This window comes from Coregonus lavaretus, assembly GCF_964263955.1.
Source record: "Coregonus lavaretus genome assembly, chromosome: 32".
Lineage (NCBI taxonomy): Eukaryota > Metazoa > Chordata > Actinopteri > Salmoniformes > Salmonidae > Coregonus > Coregonus lavaretus.
Window position 1 is genome coordinate 24,155,258 of NC_140019.1, and position 22,848 is coordinate 24,178,105.

The 22,848-nt window shown below is 43.4% G+C and overlaps 1 protein-coding gene across 1 annotated transcript in view; it reads right to left on the bottom strand.

Annotated features, from left to right (window-relative positions):
- Positions 1 to 12,702: 12,702 nt before the first annotated feature.
- The window catches only part of LOC311107545 (short transient receptor potential channel 3-like), a gene marked incomplete at both ends in the record, with an annotated part of 70,023 nt that continues 59,877 nt past the window's right edge, over positions 12,703 to 22,848 (bottom strand). The window contains 3 exons of the mRNA XM_084150052.1: positions 12,703 to 12,851; positions 13,191 to 13,266; positions 13,381 to 13,464. Of these exons, the coding sequence (XP_084006178.1) occupies positions 12,703 to 12,851; positions 13,191 to 13,266; positions 13,381 to 13,464 (309 nt within the window). The remainder of the gene's footprint in view (positions 12,852 to 13,190; positions 13,267 to 13,380; positions 13,465 to 22,848) is intronic.

The following is a 22,848-nucleotide window of genomic DNA, read 5'->3' on the forward strand; positions in this document are numbered from 1 at the left end:
CCCTTTTTAAACTCCCAACTACACGCCCACATCTGTCACTTTCTGCAAAGTCATACTGACTTACACCATTGACGTTAGTTACACTGTTGCCTTGAATGACTAGTAAAGGTTCTTTTTTTGTTGGTGAAAGGATCCCAAAGTGCTATAGCTTATATCAATAATGATAACCTGATACAAAAGTAAAACTCATTCCCAAGTGTAGTCTCAAGGGTTGCTTTCAAGTCCAAAGAAGTCCCATTGTCACGATAGTATACAAGGCAAGGCTGTGCTTATTATCAAAATAGTTGGAATTGCAATGGTCAGACTAGTTTCTATGACTTGGTAAAATATAATCAAAGTCTGGATTAAAAGCTTTTGTAGCCAGCCAGAGTCATCCTGCACTGCTCTTCCCTACTGTATCTTGAAGTCATATCAAGATTCTCATGTGAGCATCCAATAAATACCTTATCCGAGGCCTGCTCCACGATGACCATGCTTCAGTTCAACTGTCCATACATGCTGGAATTAGGCCAAGCCACAGCATGTTGTAAAATTGTGCTTCATAACGTTGGCATTTCCTAGGCCCAATGTGTCTCTTTTAATGAGTTGTCTGCAGTAGACCCCATATTTGCACAAAGAATCTTCCAGAGACATAAACAAAAAAACACACACCTTCCCTCAAGTCATTGAGTCTACATCCAAAGAATAGACCTATGTTCTTATTGTAGTAAATTAAATGCTCATTATATAGGACTGCAAATACCAAACCTGATCATCCTACCTATACAGTCTCTCACACTCTTTTTTAATTTGACACCTGACAACAACCATAACTGGCTCTTACAGTGTGTAAGTTGAGCTGCTGTTTGTAATGCAATACTTGAGACAGCATTTCAGTCAATTGTCTCTACAGGTGTCAATAGGATCCAGCATCACTTATTCTAAAAGGAAAAGGAGATTATCTTTAAAATATTAAGCAAGAGCAACTCCAAGACACACAGTACTCAATATACAGCCAAATTACAATGCAGGGTGATCCATTCTGGTTGAATGTATACATGCTTTAATAATATTGAGGCATATTGGATATTGTATAATATAATAATATAATATGCCATTTAGCAGACGCTTTTATCCAAAGCGACTTACAGTCATGCGTGCATACATATTTTTTTTTTGTGTGTACGGGTGGTCCCGGGGATCGAACCCACTACCTTGGCGTTACAAGCGCCGTGCTCTACCAGCTGAGCTACAGAGGACCACATAATATTGAGGTAAGGTAAGAGGACTAGGGCCAAATGGACTGTAGGCTCTCTTCCCAGGAATGATGGGTCTGTTCTTGAAGTCCTCACTTTCGAGGTAAGCGTGCAGGTTGGGTCGGGCACACAGCCTCCTCAGGTACTTCTGGAAGGCATCAAGGCAAGGGGGGCTGAGGACTTGGTGGTGGATCAGCAGGAGCATGAGGGTGTAGTAGGCTAAGGACATCTGCAAGAAAGAGGAAGAGACCATGAGTACATGAGAGGTCCCGGTCCAAAACAACCCCTAGTCCCTCCCTACCCCCCACCACCATGTACAGTCTATCAGAAGTCTATAAAACAACCCCTAGTCCCTCCCTACCCACCATCACCATGTACAGTCTATCATAAGTCTATAAAACAACCCCTAGTCCCTCCCTACCCACCATCACCATGTACAGTCTATCATAAGTCTATAAAACAACCCCTAGTCCCTCCCTACCCACCATCACCATGTACAGTCTATCATAAGTCTATAAAACAACCCCTAGTCCCTCCCTACCACCATGTACAGTCTATCAGAAGTCTATAAAACAACCCCTAGTCCCTCCCTACCACCACGTACATCTATCAGAAGTCTATAAAACAACCCTAGTCCCTCCCTACCACCATGTACAGTCTATCAGAAGTCTATAAAACAACCCTAGTCCCTCCCTACCCCCATGTACAGTCCATCAGAAGTCTATAAAACAACCCTAGTCCCTCCCTACCCCCATGTACAGTCCATCAGAAGTCTATAAAACAACCCTAGTCCCTCCCTACCCCCATGTACAGTCTATCAGAAGTCTATAAAACAACCCCTAGTCCCTCCCTACCCCCATGTACAGTCCATCAGAAGTCTATAAAACAACCCATAGTCCCTCCCTACCCCCTACCACCATGTACAGTCTATCATAAGTCTATAAAACAACCCCTAGTCCCTCCCTACCGCCATGTACAGTCTATCAGAAGTCTATAAAACAACCCCTAGTCCCTCCCTACCCCCATGTACAGTCTATCAGAAGTCTATAAAACAACCCCTAGTCCCTCCCTACCTACCATCACCATGTACAGTCAATCATAAGTCTATAAAACAACCCCTACCCCCTCCCTACCCCCCACCACCATGTACAGTCTATCAGAAGTCTATAAAACAACCCCTAGTCCCTCCCTACCCCCATGTACAGTCCATCAGAAGTCTATAAAACAACCCATAGTCCCTCCCTACCCCCTACCACCATGTACAGTCTATCAGAAGTCTGTAAAACAACCCCTAGTCCCTCCCTACCGCCATGTACAGTCTATCAGAAGTCTATAAAACAACCCCTAGTCCCTCCCTACCCCCATGTACAGTCTATCAGAAGTCTATAAAACAACCCCTAGTCCCTCCCTACCCCCCACCACCATGTACAGTCTATCAGAAGTCTATAAAACAACCCCTACCCCCTCCCTACCCCCTACCACCATGTACAGTCTATCAGAAGTCTATAAAACAACCCCTAGTCCCTCCCTACCCCCATGTACAGTCTATCAGAAGTCTATAAAACAACCCTAGTCCCTCCCTACCACCATGTACAGTCTATCAGAAGTCTATAAAACAACCCCTAGTCCCTCCCTACCCGTTACAACCATGTACAGTCTATCAGAAGTATATAAAACAATTCCTAGTCCCTCCCTACCCCCTACCACCATGTACAGTCTATCAGAAGTCTATAAAACAACCTCTATAATAATATAATATTATGCCATTTAGCAGACGCTTTTATCCAAAGCGGCTTACAGTCATGTGTGCATACATTTTTACGTATGGGTGGTCCCGGGGATCGAACTCACTACCCTGGCATTACAAGCGCCATGCTCCCAATTGAGCTACTCTAGTGCCTCCCTACCCCCTACCACGATGTACAGTCTATGCCAGCTGACATCTTTGATGATAATTTGATAACAGAAATACATGTATCTTGTTGCCAACCAGAAAGCTTCCTTGATTTCTGCACAGGGTTTTCACAAAGGGCATGAGTACTTTAAGGTACCCCTCTTTACCGGAGTCCTAGGGAACCAAATATCATTATTAATACATTTGGGGCTCAATTCAATCAAACTTGCATTGTGGTTACAGTAGGTAAGTAGCTAGTTTTCCTATATTCAATACTTTAGTCCTACTCTACTACTTCTATACTGCTACTTTAGTTCACTAAACTATGATACAGATATTGAGCAAGACATATTACACAAAATGGGTGAGTCAATATGAATCTCATTATGTTGCAAGCAGGTTTTTCTGTTTTTCCTCCACCTACCAAGTTTCCGTGTGAGATGCCTCCTTATCACATTGATCTGGTACAGAGTGAGGCCACAGTCTTCAAATTTAGGGAGCTGACCAAACAACTGTAAACGAAAATCAAAGTAATATGATTAAAGGCCCAGTGCAGTCAAAATTATTTTTTCCCCGTGTTTTGTATCATATTATACAACAGCTGATAAAATTAACACTGAAAGTGTGATAATTCTTTATTGGGTTATTTCCTGATAGATGCTGGTTGAAAATGCAATCTACACAGGACTTTCTAATCAGCCTATTTGCATGGGCGGGAGTGTCAGTTTGCCTGGTGACATCACTAGGCGGTAAATTGGTTAATAAACCAATAACAAAGAGAGTTCCAAACCTCTCTGCTAATAACAGATAGTTTTAAGTTTCCCCCTCCCCACTCAGACAATTCCTAGACCGTCCAAGCAAAATTGTCGCTTGAGAAATAGTTTTTTGCTAAAAAGCTATTTTGGTCAATTTTAATGGAAAACTATCACAGTAAGGTACTTAAATTGTTACCCAGAAATGATTTGATATTGATATAAAAAAACGGCTGCATTGGGCACTAATCCTAGTTCAAAAATCTAAATTGTGATTAATCACTTCCTCAATCACCTAGCATCTAAAAGTCATGATTCAAATTCATGATTCTGAGATGACCTTTTGGTAACACCTTCTATGAATACATAAGTGCATTCACAAAAACTTATGAGCATGAGTTATGAGACAGTATTTGTAGTAGCTGTGTTTTGTATTGATATGTTTGTCAGAATCCGTTTGGCTGATCTTGCATCTATCTTCTTCCCCCTATGGAGCTTGTTAAGGGCTCTCTCTGTAAGGCCCACATGGGTGTTGTTGCTTAGAAGCCCGGGATGCCAGTGTCATGTTTGCTACGTTGCTATCTAAACTGCCTTGTTAGGAGAACAATGTCAAGGGTGTTTCAGTAAACATTCAGCCAATCCCCAGAATCAGGAGAAGTTGAACAAGCCCTCGGGGTGTTGCAGCATTTTTGCAAGCAGTTTTGCAGCATTTTTACAGTGAATAGTGAACCCATAGTGCTAATAAAACTCACTGTCAAAATTACTGTTTTCCAATACAAAAAAATATATAATTATAAGCTGGTCCTAGAGACCTTGTGTAAAACAGCAACATTTATTTCAATTGATTAATATTAAGAGCACACATCATAAGGATACACATTTATTACACTTTTGAAGGTTAATCTTTTTTGAAGGTTACTCCCTTCTCAGATACAACTGAATTAATGAAGACATGTTTGTCTGCATGTACTGTAAAAGTGAGGTGAAATGTAATAACATGACTTGACTATGGTACCACTGGTTACCGTGGTAGTAGTCATAGACTCACACAGCTGGCTTTGAGAGTGCCCTCCATCCACATCTCCATGGTGACAACCTTCTCGTCAAACTCTTCCCCTTGGTCTTTGAGCATCACTCGGATGACCTCAGCACAACCTGTTATAGCACAGACAAACAATCTCTACCAAATGAAAACATAGTAGGGCCTACTTCCAGCGTACCAGGATGTCTGGTTCTTACAACAAGGCTACGAAGAGAGTTTAGGGCAAAATAACATTTTCTGTTTATGCAAACTCTACATCAATAGTTGTTTGTGTTGTTTCAAAGAAAAGGTTAAAAAGTCTACTTCAATAGCCAAGTTTGACATGACAATTCCATAAGGAGTTGGCAAGAGAGCAGAAACAGACTGACAACCAGGTTAAAGGTTGACTACAGTATTTTGGACTTCAATAGCTGCCCATTCTCAAAACTGAAAAGTGCCTTAAATTATAGCGGAACATTGATCACGTCAACATACCTCGTACCAGAAAATATGTGAGTGTGAAAGACACTAAAAATAAAAAAATGATTAGTAAGAAAGAAAAGAGAAAATAATGTCTCTCCACACTGCATATAGTGGTCCACAGTGCAAAGGTTATTTTCTTTATTGTCAGTTGCCTACTTCAGCATATCCAGCAGCAACTGCATAAATCTATTGAATGTGTATGTTTGTCATTTTGACTTGCATGTTCATATTGTACAAATGCTGGAGAGTTGGTTATGTATTACAATGGAGGGTGTCATTTTACACAGTGCTATGTTCGCTTCACTTTAGAGAGTGCTTTGCTTATTGACAGATCTGTTTGTGCTGTCTTGCCAAACTGGTTTGGCAATGACCATAGGAGTTGGCTTTACAGCACAAACAGATCATAATTACTCATGCTTTGCTTCCTGGGGAGTGGCACAAGCAAAAACACGATTGGTTCAGGTTTATGCATTGGAGGTGCGTGATGTTGAACTATGCAACAGTTACGCTTGCCAGAAAGCAACTGCAGTAGTAGTAGTCAAATGTACTACTCTTTTGGCTGAGTCATTCACAGGTCGACTAGGGATATCTTGTATCTGATGATATATGTACAGGTATCTGATAATATTCTTGAATACAAGCGACATTTACTGACATACAGCTTATTCAATTACTTTGGTGAAAGGTCACAGTAATACTTTGGTGAAAGGTCACAGTAATACTTTGGTGAAAGGTCACGGTAATACTTTGGTTGAGCAATTATGTCAATTACATACAATAAGGGATTCTTAGGCCACAATTCAATCAATTGCAAAAACTGCACTGATGTTTCATTCAAATTGCCTACACTGTATTTTCAGGACAGGTGTGTTTCAGAGTTATCAGCTTGCAGAATATTTATGCTGTATTGGATGTGTTAACCACATTAAAACTCCTGAATCTGTTCCACTTCTTCTTCATTTTCTTCCCTTGTAGACATTGTCATTGTATATTGATGTGAAACTACAACCACAGAGTTTTAAAATCTACACCATGTGTCTGCACCACATACTCCCACTACTGGTGTCCCCCAGGGCTCGGTTCTAGGCCCTCTCCTCTTTTCTCTATACACCAAGTCACTCGGCTCTGTCATATCCTCACACGGTCTCTCCCATCATTGCTATGTGGATGACACTACACTCTACTTTTCTCCTTCCCCCCTTCTGACACCCAGGTGGCGACACGCATCTCTGCGTGCCTGGCTGATATCTCAGCTTGGATGTCGGCCCACCACCTCAAGCTCATCCTCGACAAGACGGAGCTGCTCTTCCTTCCGGGGGAAGGCCTGCCTGCTCAAAGACCTCTCCATCACGGTTGACAACTCCACGGTGTCCCCCTCCCAGAGTGCAAAGAACCTTGGCGTGACCCTGGACAACACCCTGTCATTCTCTGCAAACATCAAAGCAGTGACTCGCTCCTGCAGGTTCATGCTCTACAACATCTGTAGAGTACGACCCTACCTCACACAGGAAGCGGGACAGTTCCTAATCCAGTCTGGACTACTGAAACTCGCAGTTGGCTCCCTGCTTGTTCCACCAAACCCCTGCAATTTATCCAGAACGCTTCAGCCCACCTGTTTTTCAACCTTCCCAAGTTCTCCCATGTCACCCTGTTCCTCCGCACACTCCACTGGCTTCCAGTCGAACATCACATCCACTACAAGACCATGGAGCTTTCCTACGGAAAAGCAAGAGGAACTGTCCCTCCTTACCTTCAGGCTATGCACAAACCATACACACCACCCCGAGCACTCCGTTCTGCCACCTCTGGTCTCTTGGCCCTCCCACCCCTACGGGAGGGCAACGCCCGCTCAGCCCAGTCCAAGCGCTTCTCTGTCCTAGCACCCCAATGGTGGAACCAGCTTCCCCTTGAAGCTAGGACAGCAGAGTCTCTGCCCATCTTCCGAAAACATCTGAAACCCTACCTCTTCAAACAGTATCTTAAATAATCCCAAAGTGGCCCCTCACACTCCCTCCTCACCCCGACCCCCCACCGATAAAAAAATAAGAAGCTTTTTGTGAACAAACACTTGCACTTCACCCCTTCCTAGCTCTGACTTTGCTGATAGCTACTTTATTGAATAAAAATGTACTTACTACAGTATGACTGTTATATGTGGCTGTCCCACCTAGCCATTTTAAGATGAATGCACTAACTGTAAGTCGCTCTGGATAAGAGTGTCTGCTAAATGACAAAAATGTACAAATGTAAACATACAACTATCCTGAAAATACAGCCTAAACAGTCTGAGGGAAGCCTCAGTGTAGTTTGCTTTATCTGCAAGTGTGTCCTAATGCTGTGTTCGTAACCAAGTGGGAGGTGGGAATTTACCAGTTAAGTCGTAAATACCAGTAGGATGCATTCACATGCTTTGAACTTGTTAAGAAACGCAGATTGGCTAATGGGCAACAAGCTGCGTAAACTAAAAGTACAGCTATCATGCTTGTAAATAAATTATAGTGTTCAAAAACAATATTAATAAATTGCTTTTTATAAATAATGTTTTGTAGTTGTATTTAACTGCTTAAAATGCTGTAATCGAGGTCATTTCCTAGGTGACGTCAGAGGTCAGCAAGTGGGCGCTCAGGATGAGGACGAGTATCCCACTAGTAATTACCAGTTGGAGGGCCATTCAAGTGGATTTTTCCAGTCGTATGTGGTAAATTCCTACTTCCCACTTGCTTACAAATGCAGCATAAGTATCAGAAATCCCAATCTTCTATAGCGCACTACTGCCCTCTAGCTGAGAAAGACCAGCTGCTACTGGATCTGACTGGTTGCCAGGGAACATACTGTACAGTAAGTGTCTTTACTTTTTCCTTCATGGTGACTCTGCACTACCAGGTGTATCTCTGTATAAGGGCTTTGCTACCTAATATCTTAGTATTACATTTCATGTTGGATTTATATTACACAATGTTTATTTTCTCATAATAACTTGCATTATGTGCCAAAAGAGGAGGAGAGTGTATTTTGACTCCTAAGGCTGTCATTTAACATAGTGCTTATGTTCACTATACTCTCTAGGGAGTGCTTGTCTGGTCCCAAATCTGGGGTTTGCTACTTAATACCTTGGTCTTACATTTACTGAATGTTATACAACAAAATCAATCCAACTCTGCATTTTTCCAAAGGCATTTTATATAGAAAACAGGTTAAAAATATGCATCCCCATATAGTTTCTAGATCATCTCATTGTACAATTATGTAATTATAGCCATCAAAATAAAGTCATACATATGGATATATGAAAATACATAGCTTAAATGTAAAGAATACCCTACTGTAACCAAAACAATTATAACGCAAGCTTGTCCCCAATAAATAGTTGGTGCATCTATCCAAAATTAGTGGAGAGGTTTCTGATAATATTAGGTATTGTATTATGAGATATATTGTATGAGGTTTTCCATTGCTTATCTCAAGCCTTTTTTATAACACAGCAGCTATGGATTTTCATATGCATACAAATATTCGTTTTCAACTATTTCTGTTCTACTCAAAAATAGATAATTAAAAAGAGATAATTAAAAAGAGATAATTAAAAAGAGAACATTTCCACCATGACTGAAATGTTATGGTTATTGAGCTAGAACAAACATTATTTACAGTGTCTAAGAACATCCTATGGAAAGACTTCCTATGAAATACAATATATAATCAAATGCATGTTTCTGTTCCCTAGTATAATTACAATATAGATATCAGACAAAAGGAATGTAATATCCTGCATAGATCATTAAGGAAATCTAAAGCTGTTTATTATACCAATAAATGCTTAAGTGTAAACCAAACCTGGTCCCAAAGAGGACATTTTCCACTTTCTATCCACAATTTCACATCAGGGCTACACAGAGAAAATAGGTTTACCCACACAAGGACCTCTATCAATAAGGTGGTAATGTATTGGACATAGTCTTGTATGGTGCATTTGGCATAAATGCAGTACGAGTAATTTAAAAGGAATGATGAGACCCACATAAAAGTATGTGTTATATCATAGAATATAAGCATGTGTTATATAGAATTCACCACATTTGACCTGAGAGGAATGCTTAACCAAGTCCCATTTATGATGATGGAATGACAACTACTGTATATCATAACATTTTGATAATGTTAGATGGCTGTTACATTATCTTTGATAATGTTATATAGCTGTTACATGATCTTTGCTAATGTCAGATGGCTGTTACATGATCTTTCATAATGTTAGATGGATGTTACATGATCGTTGATAATGTCAGATGGCAGTTACATGATCTTTGATAATGTTAGATGGCTGTTACATGATCTTTGATAATGTTAGATGGCTGTTACATGATCTTTGATAATGTCAGATTGCTGTTACATGATCTTTACCTAGTTCTTAAGGATCTATTACAAATGCTTGGATTGAGTTCAGGTACATTGTTGTCCTTTGTTGTAAGGGTATGCTCTAATGACATACCTAACACAGTACCTAGTAGATATAGTATGCAGTGACAACCCTGTGGTTGTTGACATAAGCATTTCTGAATCTTAATGTACAACTTACGAAGGTGTTGCAGGCTTTATGTTATGTCCAATGCCTCCATCTTGGCACTCCCACACCATTGTAACAAATATTTTGGAAGCTATAGAAATGCATTTTTTAATGTCTACATTTGTTTTTGCCACGATTATTCTATTACAGACACCTTAATGCATACATTCAAATTATATTTGAAACATAAAAATACGAATAAATATAAAAACATTTAAAGTATAATGTTACTGTCCCCACTACAACAAAACAATACTTAAATGCATGTAATTTTGTCCTTGAAACATGTATTTGAAATACTGTAGAATTCCATTCATTCCTATGGAGGACTGCTTCTACTGGGGAGTACCAATATGGCTGACCGGTGGCTTCAAAGCCTTTCATCATCAGCAATCCAGAGTTTATGTACAGTGTATTCGGAAAGTATTCAGACCCCTTTACTTTTTCCACATTTTGTTACATTGCAGCCTTATTCTAAAATGGATTAAATAGTTTTTTCCCTCATCAATCTACACACAATACCCCATAATGACAAAGCAAAAACAGTTTTCATAATATTTTTTTGCAAAGTTAAATAAAAAAAAAAAATGAAATATCACATTTACATAAGTATTCAGACCCTTTACTCAGTACTTTGTTGAAGCACCTTTGGCAGCGATTACAGCCTCGAGTCTTCTTGGGTACGATGCTACAAGCTTGGCACACCTGTATTTGGGGAGTTTCTCCCATTCTTCTCTGCAGATCCTCTCAAACTCTGTCAGCTTGGAGGGGGAGCGTTGCTGCACAGCTCTTTTCAGGTCTCTCCAGAGATGTTCGATCGGGTTGAAGTCCGGGCTCTGGCTGGGCCACTCAAGGACATTCAGAGACTTGTCCCGAAGCCACTCCTGCGTTGTCTTGGCTGTGTGCTTAGAGTCGTTGTCCTGTTGGAAGGTGAACCTTCGCCCCAGTCTGAGGTCCTGAGCACTCTGGAGCAGGTTTCATCAAGGATGTCTCTGTACTTTGCTCCGTTCATCTTTCCCTCGATCCTGACTAGTCTCCCAGTCCCTGCCGCTGAAAAACATCCCGACATCATTATGCTGCCACCACCATGCTTCACCGTAGGGATGGTGCCAGGTTTCCTCCAGACGTGACGCTTGGCATTCATGCCAAAGAGTTCAATCTTGGTTTCATCAGACCAGAGAATCTTGTTTCTCATGGTCTGAGAGTCCTTTAGGTGTCTTTTGGCAAACACCAAGCGGGCTGTTGTGCCTTTTACTGAGGAGTGGCTTCCGTCTGGCCACTCTACCATAAAGGCCTGACTGGTGGAGTGCTGCAGAGATGGTTGTTCTTCTTGAAGATTCTCCCATCTCCACACAGGAACACTGGAGTTCTGTCAAGTGACCATCGGGTTCTTGGTCACCTCCCTGACCAATGCACTTCTCCCCCGATTGCTCAGTTTGGCCTGGTGGCCAGAGTCTTGATGGTTCCAAACTTCTTCCATTGAAGAATGATAGAGGCCGTTGGGTTCTTAGGGACCTTAAATGCTGCAGCAATCTTTTGGTACCCTTCCCCAGATCTGTGCCTTGACACAATCCTGTCCCGGCGCTCTACGGACAATTCCTTCAACCTCATGGCTTGGTTCTTGCTCTGACATGCACTGTCAACTGTGTGGACCTTATATAGACAGGTGTGTGCCTTTCCAAATCATGTCCAATCAATTGAATTTACCACAGGTGGACTCCAATCAAGTTGTTGAAACATCTCAAGGATGATCAATGGAAACAGGATGCAGCTGAGCTCAATTCCGAGTCTCATAGCAAAGGGTCTGAATACTTATGTAAATAAGAAATTTGTATTTTATCTTTTGCAAAAAAGTCTAAAAAACTGTTTTTGCTTTGTCATTATGGGGTATTGTGTGTAGATTGATGAGGGAAAAACACGATTTTATCAATTTTAAAATAAGGCTGTAACGTAACAAAATGTGAAAAAAGTCAAGGGGTCTGCATAATTTCCGAATGCAATGTAGATCTTTGGCTATTCCCCTGTACTGTTTACTGTATTCTGATGTGCACTCTCCAGGACCAGGGCTGGACACAACTTCAAAACACGAAATGGAAGAACCCCAAAATAGCCATAGCACTAGAGCAACAAGACCAGTGTTTATGTAGAAAATAAAAGGTGCTTTGCAACTAGGTGGATTTCAGGAAAAAACATAATAATGACATTAATCAATGACTGATTATTTTATGAGAGAATTTATGAGGAAATGTTGCAAATAATCCTACTGTTTGGTTATAAATCTGTAACGAGAGAAAGAATCAGATAAAACCAGTATTAAACAACCATTGTCTAAAGTATGTCTTATGAAAGAGATTACGCCACTATGTTTTACTTAAAAGATGTTAATAAGTTATGATATGTAAATATCAATAACACTAACCCTATTTTTGTCTTAATGAAAAATAGTGGCTCTGGGGTGAAGTTTCCCCTAGGTACAGATCAATCATAATCATAACCATTAGTGGGGAAACGCTTAACTGACCCAAGATCAGAGTCTAAGGGCAACTTCTCCCTACACCAAAATAGTGAGGCAACAATCCTTTATGCTGTTGCCTTTACTTGTGCTGATCTTGTCTGTTTAAACTAACTTCATGCAAACTGCAGAGAGAAGACATTCTCTTTTACCAAACAACCTGGCCAGGGGGTGCTGTGGAGTATGTGGAGAAATGCTGGGATGTTGGCTGCTTTGCTTGTCCTGTGGGGTGGCGGTGGGGTCACTCGTAGAAGCGTGTTGTAGGGCCTAGCTTCAGTTTCTCACTCAGTTTCTGGATAAGAAAGGACAGCTCCTCTGTAGCCCGAGACTTGTCTTCCAGGAGTTCGTACCGTAGACTGGAGATGTCCTGCTTGATTTCTTTCAGCTCACCTGCAAAGTAATGTGTGGAGAAATAATGTAATTTATGTTCAAGTGGTTTGTATTGAAGAATTCAGTTTAAGTGTTTTCAAATGCAATATTCACTGCATGACAATGTTAAACTGATCTACTCTCCATAATTCAATATCTTTTTAAGTGCACAATGCAGTTAGCACGGTTTATTTTAGCTTCAAACGCCAATGAGAACCCTGTGGAATTCGCCCAGTTTGCAGACCTCTTCCTCCCCCAGAGAATTTTTTATTTGTGGTATTGTGTAACAACACTGCAACAGATTCTCAAAGACAATTTCAGATGAGGTACTTCAAAGTAAAAGTTAAGATGTAAGATTACCTTCATTGACCTCGTCGTTTTCTTTGTCCACTTGTGCTTTCAACACGTAGCGTTTGATGAGTCTTTTCATGATTTGCTGTAACAAGAAAGGAAAATGTCAAAAATGTAGGCCTATATGCTATTATGTTAATAATATGATTATTTTATGATATGAATATGATATTTTAGACTGATGGAGAGGTCACCTTACCTGATAGCGAGTGGGTTGATTCAAGATGCTGTTAAAACTGTGGGACTCTGCAATGCGCGGGTTGGACTGGGTGAAGAGATTGAGCTGCAAACACAGACAAGCACAAACACACACACATTTGGATGTTTTATCTGGATACTCAATCAACCATTATGAAAATAATAATTTTGTGATCAACTTTTTATTTAGTTTAGCCGGCCACCCAGATAGCTAGGTCCAATATATTTGTCCAGGCCTCAATTGCTCCTTGACTAGCACCATTCATTCTCGCTATCGATAATTCTAATGTTATAACTTATAATAGTAACTGTATCCACTGATTAAATGGGAGAGAGTGAGGTGATTACCATCTTAGAGTCAACATCCTTTTCGCAGCAGTGCTGCCTGCCAGCAGTAATCTTATCTGATTGATTGAGATATTCAAGAGGCTATCATCGTTAAGTAACATAATATATGGATTGCATTGAATATTTAAATTCATGCACTTCAATTTTTATTTGATTTATTTGCCCCAGAAGCATTTAACTGCAGGGCACTCCAACATCATATGAAGGAATGTGCCTACCTGATTTAGGGGACACAGTGAAGAGTTGGGAGTTGGGGCTAACGTTTCCTTGGTGTTAAATACAGTGAACAAACTTAAAATGTATACGTTTATGGTTCGGATTACGGGATGCCAAGGTCATATTTTTCCAGATTCTGTTTCAGTTAAAGGGTTGTTCAAATTCAATTAGATCTGTAGACCATACTTTTTTAATGGCTAGCTCAGAATATGAGCTTTCCAAAAGGTATTTATATCTGTCACGCCCTGACTCAGGGGACGCTTATATGTTGAGTCAGGGTGTGTATTTTCCTTGTTGTGCGTTTTCTATGTTTGTGTTCTAGTATGTGTGGATCTATGTTGGCCGGTGTGGTTCCCAATCAGAGGCAGCTGTCGCTCGTTGTCTCTGATTGGGGACCATACTTAGGCAGCCTATTGGCACTGTCTAGTTGTGGGATCTTGTTCCTTGTAAGGTATGTTGTGTGTTCTACCTTGGACGTCACGTTTCGGTTGTTGTTTTGTCGATAAGTTAATAAACATGTACGCATATCACGCTGCGCCTTGGTCTGACCCGTCATTCAACGAACGTGACAATATATTATAGAGATCAGTCCTTTCGGGAGCCCAGATAATTTATTTATAAATCCCATCATTAGATGGTTCAGTAGTTGGGTTTCACAAGGGAATCCATAGGCCAGCATAGCTGATCTAAGTTGTAAATATAGAAAAAAGGAGTTGCCTGGTAATGTGCATGTATCTTTTAAATCTTGAAATGTTCTCATACCTTTACTGTCCATGATATCGGTAAGGGTACGGATTTCACATTTGGGGGGATGCAAAAGGCCACCCTCCAAATCGCAAGGCATTATTGTGAAATATTGGAGTATGGGCATGCCATTTTGATTCCCAGTTACATTGTTTTTCAATTTTGCGCCAAATAGAAATTGTGTGAGCAATAATAGGATAGTTTACATTGTTTAAGGGATATATCAGTGAATACAACCTCTTCCAGGGCAATAGGAGACACCATATTACCTTGTTTAAGGGATCTTTCAGTGAATACCACCTATTCCAGGGCAATAAGATACACCATATTTCTCTCTATACTCAGCCAGAGGGCAGAATAATCATGTCTAAACCAATTTAGGATTGGGCGAAATGCTAGTGCCTGAAAATACAATTTAAAATTTGGTATGGATAGTCCTCTTACCTCTTTGTAAATGTATACATTTTATCCGGGATCGTTTACCTTGTCATATACATTTTTTAACTGCACTATGAATTTTATCCCAATACCCAGAAGGGGGAGCCATGGGTTGGTCCCATGTTTCATGAGCTGAAATAAAAAAATCCCTGAAAAGTTCCATACGTATAAAAAGCTTATATCTCTCAAATTATGAGCACACATTTATTTACATCCCTGTTAGTGAGCATTTCTACTTTGCCAAGATAATCCATCCCCCTGACAGGTGTGGCATATCAAGAAGCTGATTAAACAGCATGATCATTACACAGGTGCACCTTGTACTGGGGATAATAAAAGTCCACTCTAAAATGTGCAGTTTTGTCCTTGATGTCTCAAGTTTTGAGGGAGCGTACAATTTGCCTGCTGACTACAGGAATGTCCACCAGAGTTGTTGCCAGATAATGTAATGTTAATTTCTCTCCCATAAGCCACCTCCAACGTAGTTTTTGAGAATTTAGCAGTACGTCAAACCGGCCTCACAACCGTAATGTAACCATGCCAGCCCAGGACCTCCACATCTGGCTTCTACTCCTGCGGGATTGTCTGACACCAGCCACCCGGACAGCTGATGAAACTGAGTTTGCACAACCAAAGAATTTCTGCACAAACTGTCAGAAACCGTCTCAGGGAAGCTCATCTGCGCGCTTGTCATCCTCACCAGGGTCTTGACCTGACTGCAGTTCGGCGTCTTAACTGACTTCAGTGTGCAAATACTCACCTTCAATGGCCACTGGCACCCTGGAGAAGTGTGCTCTTCATGGGTGAATCCCAGTTTCAACTGTACCGGGCAGATGGCAGACAGTGTGTATGGCGTCGTGTGGGCGAGCGGTTTGCTAATGTCAACGTTGTGAACAGAGTGCCCCATGGTGGCGGTTGGGTTATGGTATGGGCAGGCATCAGCTATGGACAATGAACACAATTGATTTTGATCAATGGCAATTTCAACGCACAGAGACACTGTGAGGAGATCCTGAGGCCCATTGTCTTGCCATTCAACCACCGCATACATGTCACCCATTGAGCATGTTTGGGATGCTCTGGATCGACGTGTACGACAGCGTGTTCCAGGTCCCGCCAATATCCAGCAACTTCGCACAGCCATTAAAGAGGAGTGGGACAACATTCCACAGGCCACAATCAACAGCCTGAACAACTCTATGCAAAGGAGATGTCTCGCGCTGCATGAGACAAATGGTGGTCACACCAGATACTGACTGGTTTTCAGATCTACCTTTTTTCAAAGGTATCTGTGACTAACAGATGCATATCTGTATTCCCAGTCATGTGAAATCCATAGATTAGGGCCTAATGAATTGATTTCAATTGACTGATTTTCTTATTGTCTCGTTCGTTGTGTAAAGGATCGGACCAAGGTGCAGCGTGGTATGCGTACATAGTTGTTTATTTTAATAAACACCGACAAAATAACAAAATCCAACAGAACGTGAAGTTCAAGAGCCTAAACATCAAACAAGCCAAACAGAAACAAGATCCCACAACTAAGGTAGGCAACATGGCTGCCTAAGTATGATCCCCAATCAGAGACAACGACCGACAGCTGCCTCTGATTGGGAACCACACCCAGCCAACATAGAAATATATAAACTAGATTTCACACCCTGACCAACTCAACTAGAGATCTCAATGTCAGGGCGTGACATTACCTATCCCCCCCACCCCAGTTGCGGACTCCGGCCGCAAAAACCTGACTCATTAGGGGAGGGTCCGGGTGGGCATCTAGCCTCGGTGGCGGCTCCGGCTCCGGCTGTGACGTAGGCAGTAAACTCTTCTCCCATCCTGCCTCCCCTTTGCAAGCCCGGTCCGATCTGGACCCCGGCGCGATGCTCCCCCTCTCAGTCCTCCCACAATGCACCAAGCTCTGTCTGGACCCTGGTGTGGGAGCCCTCGACCCTGGAGAGGGGCTGACGTCTGGTCCCAGCCCAACAGTCCTCCTGCAATGTGCCTAGTCCTGTCTGGACCCTGGTGTGGGAGACCCCGACCCTGGAGAGGGGTTGACGTCTAGCTCCGGCTTGGACCCCTGTGGAGCGGATGGCTCCGGCATGAGGGAAGAGTAGACGACCGGACCCGGACTCGGCACCGGTGGAGCGGACTGCCCCGGCTCTGGTAGGGAGCAGATAACTGGAGCTGGATTAGGCACCAGTGGAGCGAACTGCTCTGGCACTGGAGTGAAGCAGCTGACCGGAGCTGGACTAGGCACCGGTGGAGCGGACTGCTCTGGCACTGGAGTGGAGCAGCTGACCGGAGCTGGACTAGGCTCCGGTGGAGCGGACTGCTCTGGCACAGGAGTGAAGCAGCTGACCGGAGCTGGACTAGGCACCGGTGGAGCGGACTGCTCTGGCACTGGAGGCTTCGTGCCATGGATCATCACTGGAGGCTTCGTGCCATGGATCATCAATGGAGGCTTCGTGCCATGGATCATCAATGGAGGCTTCGTGCCATGGATCATCACTGGAGCCCGGCAAGTGCGGGGCGCTGGCCCATGACACACTGGGCTGTGGACAGGCACGGGCCGTACCAGGCTGGGGACACGCACCACTGGTTTGGTGCGAGGAGCAGGTACGGGCCGTACCGGACTGGAGACACGCACCACTGGTTTGGTGCGAGGAGCAGGTACGGGGCGCACTGGGCTGGAGACACACACCACTGGTTTGGTGCGAGAAGCAGGTACGGGGCGCACCGGGCTGGAGACACGCACCACTGGTTTGGTGCGAGGAGCAGGCACGGGCCGTACCAGGCATGGGACACGCACCACTGGTTTGGTGCGAGGAGCAGGCACGGGCCGTACCGGTCTGTGAAGGCGCACTGACGGCACAGTGCGTAAAGCCGGCGCATAGCCTGGTGCCTGAACGGTCACACGCTCCTCAAAGCGAGTGCGGGGAGTTGGCTCTGCTAAACCTGGCTCCGCCAGCCTCTGCTCTAAGGACCGAGCTCTTTGCTGCTGGAGGGTTAACTCCTCTCTCAGCTCCTCCTGTTGCCTGGCCAGCTCCTCTCTCCGTGCATCCACTGACTCCTTCTCCCTGTGAGCCTCCTGCAGCGCCTCCTTCTGAAGAGAGAGCATCTGCTCCCTCTTAACTAACAGCTCCCGTAAGGCAGTGGTCTCCTCTCTCAGAGTACTGAGCTGCAGGTCTTGGAGGGCATCTATCATAGCGGCTTCTTTTATCGCTATCTCCCTCTCCACAATCAGCCCTTCCAGGGCCTCCTGCTGCTCCGCCAACCACCCCCGTGCACCCAAAAGATCAGGATCTTTTGAGTCGCCATTTTTTCTCTCCTGCCTGGGCTTCTTCCTTCGCCCAGAGTCCCTTACCGGCCAATATCTCCTCCCATGTCCAGAATGTTTTCCCCACCTGTGTCCAGCATGTCTGCTCCTCCTGGCCACGCTGCTTGGTCCGTTGGTGGTGGGATCTTCTGTCACGTTGGTTGTGTAAAGGATCGGACCAAGGTGCAGCGTGGTATGCGTACATAGTCGTTTATTTTAATAAACACCGACAAAATAACAAAATCCAACAGAACGTGAAGTTCAAGATGCTAAACATCAAACAAGAGAAACAGAAACAAGATCCCACAACTAAGGTAGGCAACATGGCTGCCTAAGTATGATCCCCAATCAGAGACAACGACCGACAGCTGCCTCTGATTGGGAACCACACCCGGCCAACATAGAAATATATAAACTAGATTTCACACCCTGACCAACTCAACTAGAGATCTCAATGTCAGGGCGTGACACTTATATGAACTGAAACTCAGTAAAATCTTTGAAATTGTTGCATGTTGTGTTTATATTTTTGTTCTGTGTATTTATTTGGACATTAGATATTCTGCCGGTTTAAGCAACTGGGATACTATTCCATCTACTGAGGTCGGATTGAATTGATTTAGCGTTCTGTTAAAGTTTCTGGCAATGGTTTTATCTAAAGAAGGAAATACTGTATATCTATGCCCAAATATTTAAAATGGGAAACGATTGGGATTCCATTAGTAGAGATGGAGTCCTCCACCGGGGTCTTGAGAGGCAGTAGGGCTGATTTGATTAGATTAATTTTATAACTTGAGATGAAGCTGAATTTATCTATGATCTTCAGTGCATTTGGGAGCGATTGAGGTACATTGTCTAGATATGATAAAATATTGTCTGCATATAATGAGATTAAGTGATCAGTAGATTTTAGGGAAATTGGTGTTATTTCCTTTGATTGACGAATTGCCTGGGCCAAAGGTTCCATGGATAATAAGAATAGCAGAGGCGGATGGAGCAGAGCAGATATTGCCTGTAATACAGTGGGGGAAAAAAGTATTTAGTCAGCCACCAATTGTGCAAGTTCTCCCACTTAAAAACATGAGAGAGGCCTGTAATTTCCATCATAGGTACACGTCAACTATGACAGACAAATTGAGAAAAAAATATCCAGAAAATCACATTGTAGGATTTTTTATGAATTTATTTGCAAATTATGGTGGTAAATAAGTATTTGGTCACCTACAAACAAGCAAGATTTCTGGCTGTGACAGACCTGTAACTTCTTCTTTAAGAGGCTCCTCTGTCCTCCACTCGTTACCTGTATTAATGGCACCTGTTTGAACTTGTTATCAGTATAAAAGACACCTGTCCACAACCTCAAACAGTCACACTCCAAACTCCACTATGGCCAAGACCAAAGAGCTGGCAAAGGACACCAGAAACAAAATTGTAGACCTGCACCAGGCTGGGAAGACTGAATCTGCAATAGGTAAGCAGCTTGGTTTGAATAAATCAACTGTGGGAGCAATTATTAGGAAATGGAAGACATACAAGACCACTGAAAATCTCCCTCGATCTGGGACTCCACGCAAGATCTCACCCCGTGGGATCAAAATGATCACAAGAACGGTGAGCAAAAATCCCAGAACTACACGGGGGTCCTAGTGTATGACCTGCAGAGACCAAAGTAACAAAGCCTATCATCAGTAACACACTACGCCGCCAGAGACTCAAATCCTGCAGTGCCAGACGTGTCCCCCTGCTTAAGCCAGTACATGTCCAGGCCCGTCTGAAGTTTGCTAGAGTGCATTTGGATGATCCAGAAGAGGATTGGGAGAATGTCATATGGTCAGATGAAACCAAAATATAACTTTTTGGTAAAAACTCAACTCGTCGTGTTTGGAGGACAAAGAATGCTGAGTTGCATCCAAAGAACACCATACCTACTGTGAATCATGGGGGTGGAAACATCATGCTTTGGGGCTGTTTTTCTGCATAGGGACCAGGACGACTGATCCGTGTAAAGGAAAGAATGAATGGGCCATGTATCGTGAGATTTTGAGTGAAAACCTCCTTCCATCAGCAAGGGCATTGAAGATGAAACGTGGCTGGGTCTTTCAGCATGATAATGATCCCAAACACACCGCCCGGGCAACGAAGGAGTGGCTTCGTAAGAAGCATTTCAAGGTCCTGGAGTGGCCTAGCCAGTCTCCAGATCTCAACCCCATAGAAAATCTTTGGAGGGAGTTGAAAGTCTGTGTTGCCCAGCGACAGCCCCAAAACATCACTGCTCTAGAGGAGATCTGCATGGAGGAATGGGCCAAAATACCAGCAACAGTGTGTGAAAACCTTGTGAAGACTTACAGAAAACGTTTGACCTGTGTCATTGCCAACAAACGGTATATAACAAAGTATTGAGAAACTTTTGTTATTGACCAAATACTTATTTTCCACCATAATTTGCAAATAAATTCATAAAAAATCCTACAATGTGATTTTCTGGATTTTTTTTCTCATTTTGTCTGTCATAGTTGACGTGTACCTATGATGAAAATTACAGGCCTCTCTCATCTTTTTAAGTGGGAGAACATGCACAATTGGTGGCTGACTAAATACTTTTTTCCCCCACTGTAACTATGGCTGAGGGATTGGCATATAGTATTTTAATCATATTAATGAAATTGGAGCCAATTCCCTTATGTTCCAAGACTGACCAGCGATATGACCATTCAGTCTATCAAAAGCTTTTTCTGCATCGAGAGATAATTTAGCCCAAGGAGCTGTGGTTTCTGATGAAGCATCTTAGATTTGTAATAATCGACAGAAGTTATCTGAGGATTATAGTTTTTGAACAAACCCGCTTTGGTCCGTGTGGATCAATTTGGGTAAGTACTGTACGTTTCAAGATGAGACGACATCATTTTGAAAACGGTTTAATATCTGTGTTTATAAAAGATAGGGGGTGATAGTGAGAACACTGGGTGGCATTCTTACCTTTTTTAAATAAAAAGCGGAATAGGTGCTGTATTCGCATCTCTCTGAAATGAACCATTGTGAACGGCTGTATTAATCATTTTGAGCAATAGTGGAATTTTATATTTTAAATAGACCTCAGAAGGAATACCATCCCATCCAGGTGATTTGCCTTTATTCATGCTATATCCAATGTATTTTTGAGTTAATATGTCAGAGTGTTGAGTGTGGATGTAGTGCAGGAATCAAGCGCAGGGACAAGGAGGTTCTTCAACGGACTTTAGTATATATATGTATCCCAACACGGGAAATGAGTCGCCAACCCAACCGGGCGGCACAAACAATTACGCACAACACACAGTGCGGAAAAACAAGAAAAGGCGCACGCAGTGCGAACTCTCGAAAAACTAAATAAACGAGAGAGAGAACTACTCGGAGGCAAACTGACAATAACAATCACGCATAACACCTGCCCCAAACAAACCAACTAAATAAGGAGAATAATCAAGACACAAATAAGGGACAGGTGTTATGCACAGACAAAACCAAAAGAACAAAAAACATCGAACGGTGGCAGCTAGTACTCCGGAGACGACGACCGCCGAAGTCCGCCCGAACAAGGAAGAGGAGCAGCCTCGGCCGAAACCGTGACAGTACCCCCCCCTTGACGCGCGGCTCCAGCCGTGCGCCGACCCGGAGCTCGAGGACGACCCGGACGACGCGGAGCAGGGCGCGCAGGATGACCCCGATGGAAATCGGTCAGTAGGGACTGGTCTAGCACGTCCCTCCTTGGCACCCAGCACCGCTCCTCCGGACCGTACCCCTCCCACTCCACGAGATATTGAAGACCCCCCATCCGGCGTCTAGAATCCAGAATGGACCTCACGGTGTACGCCGGAGCCCCCTCGATGTCCAACGGGGGCGGAGGAGTCTCCTCAATCTCAAAGTCCTGGAGTGGACCAGCTACCACCGGCCTGAGGAGAGACACATGGAACGAGGGGTTAATATTTTTGTAGTCAACAGGTAGTTCTAACCTATAACTCACCTCGTTCAATCTCCTCAGGACTTTAAACGGCCCCACAAACCGCCGACCCAGCTTCCGGCAGGGCAGGCGGAGGGGCAGGTTTCTGGTTGAGAGCCAGACTCGATCTCCAGGTGCGTACACTGGCCCCTCACTGCGGTGTAGGTCGGCGCTCGTCTTCTGTCGACGTATGGCACGCTGCAGATGGACGTGTGCAGCGTCCCACGTCTCCTCCGAGCGCCTTACCCACTCATCCACAGCGGGAGCCTCGATCTGGCTCTCATGCCATGGTGCCAGCACCGGCTGGTACCCCAACACACACTGAAACGGGGTTAGTTGGGTGGAGGAGTGGCGAAGAGAGTTCTGTGCCATCTCCGCCCAGGGCACATATCTCGCCCACTCCTCCGGCCGGCCCTGACAGTATGACC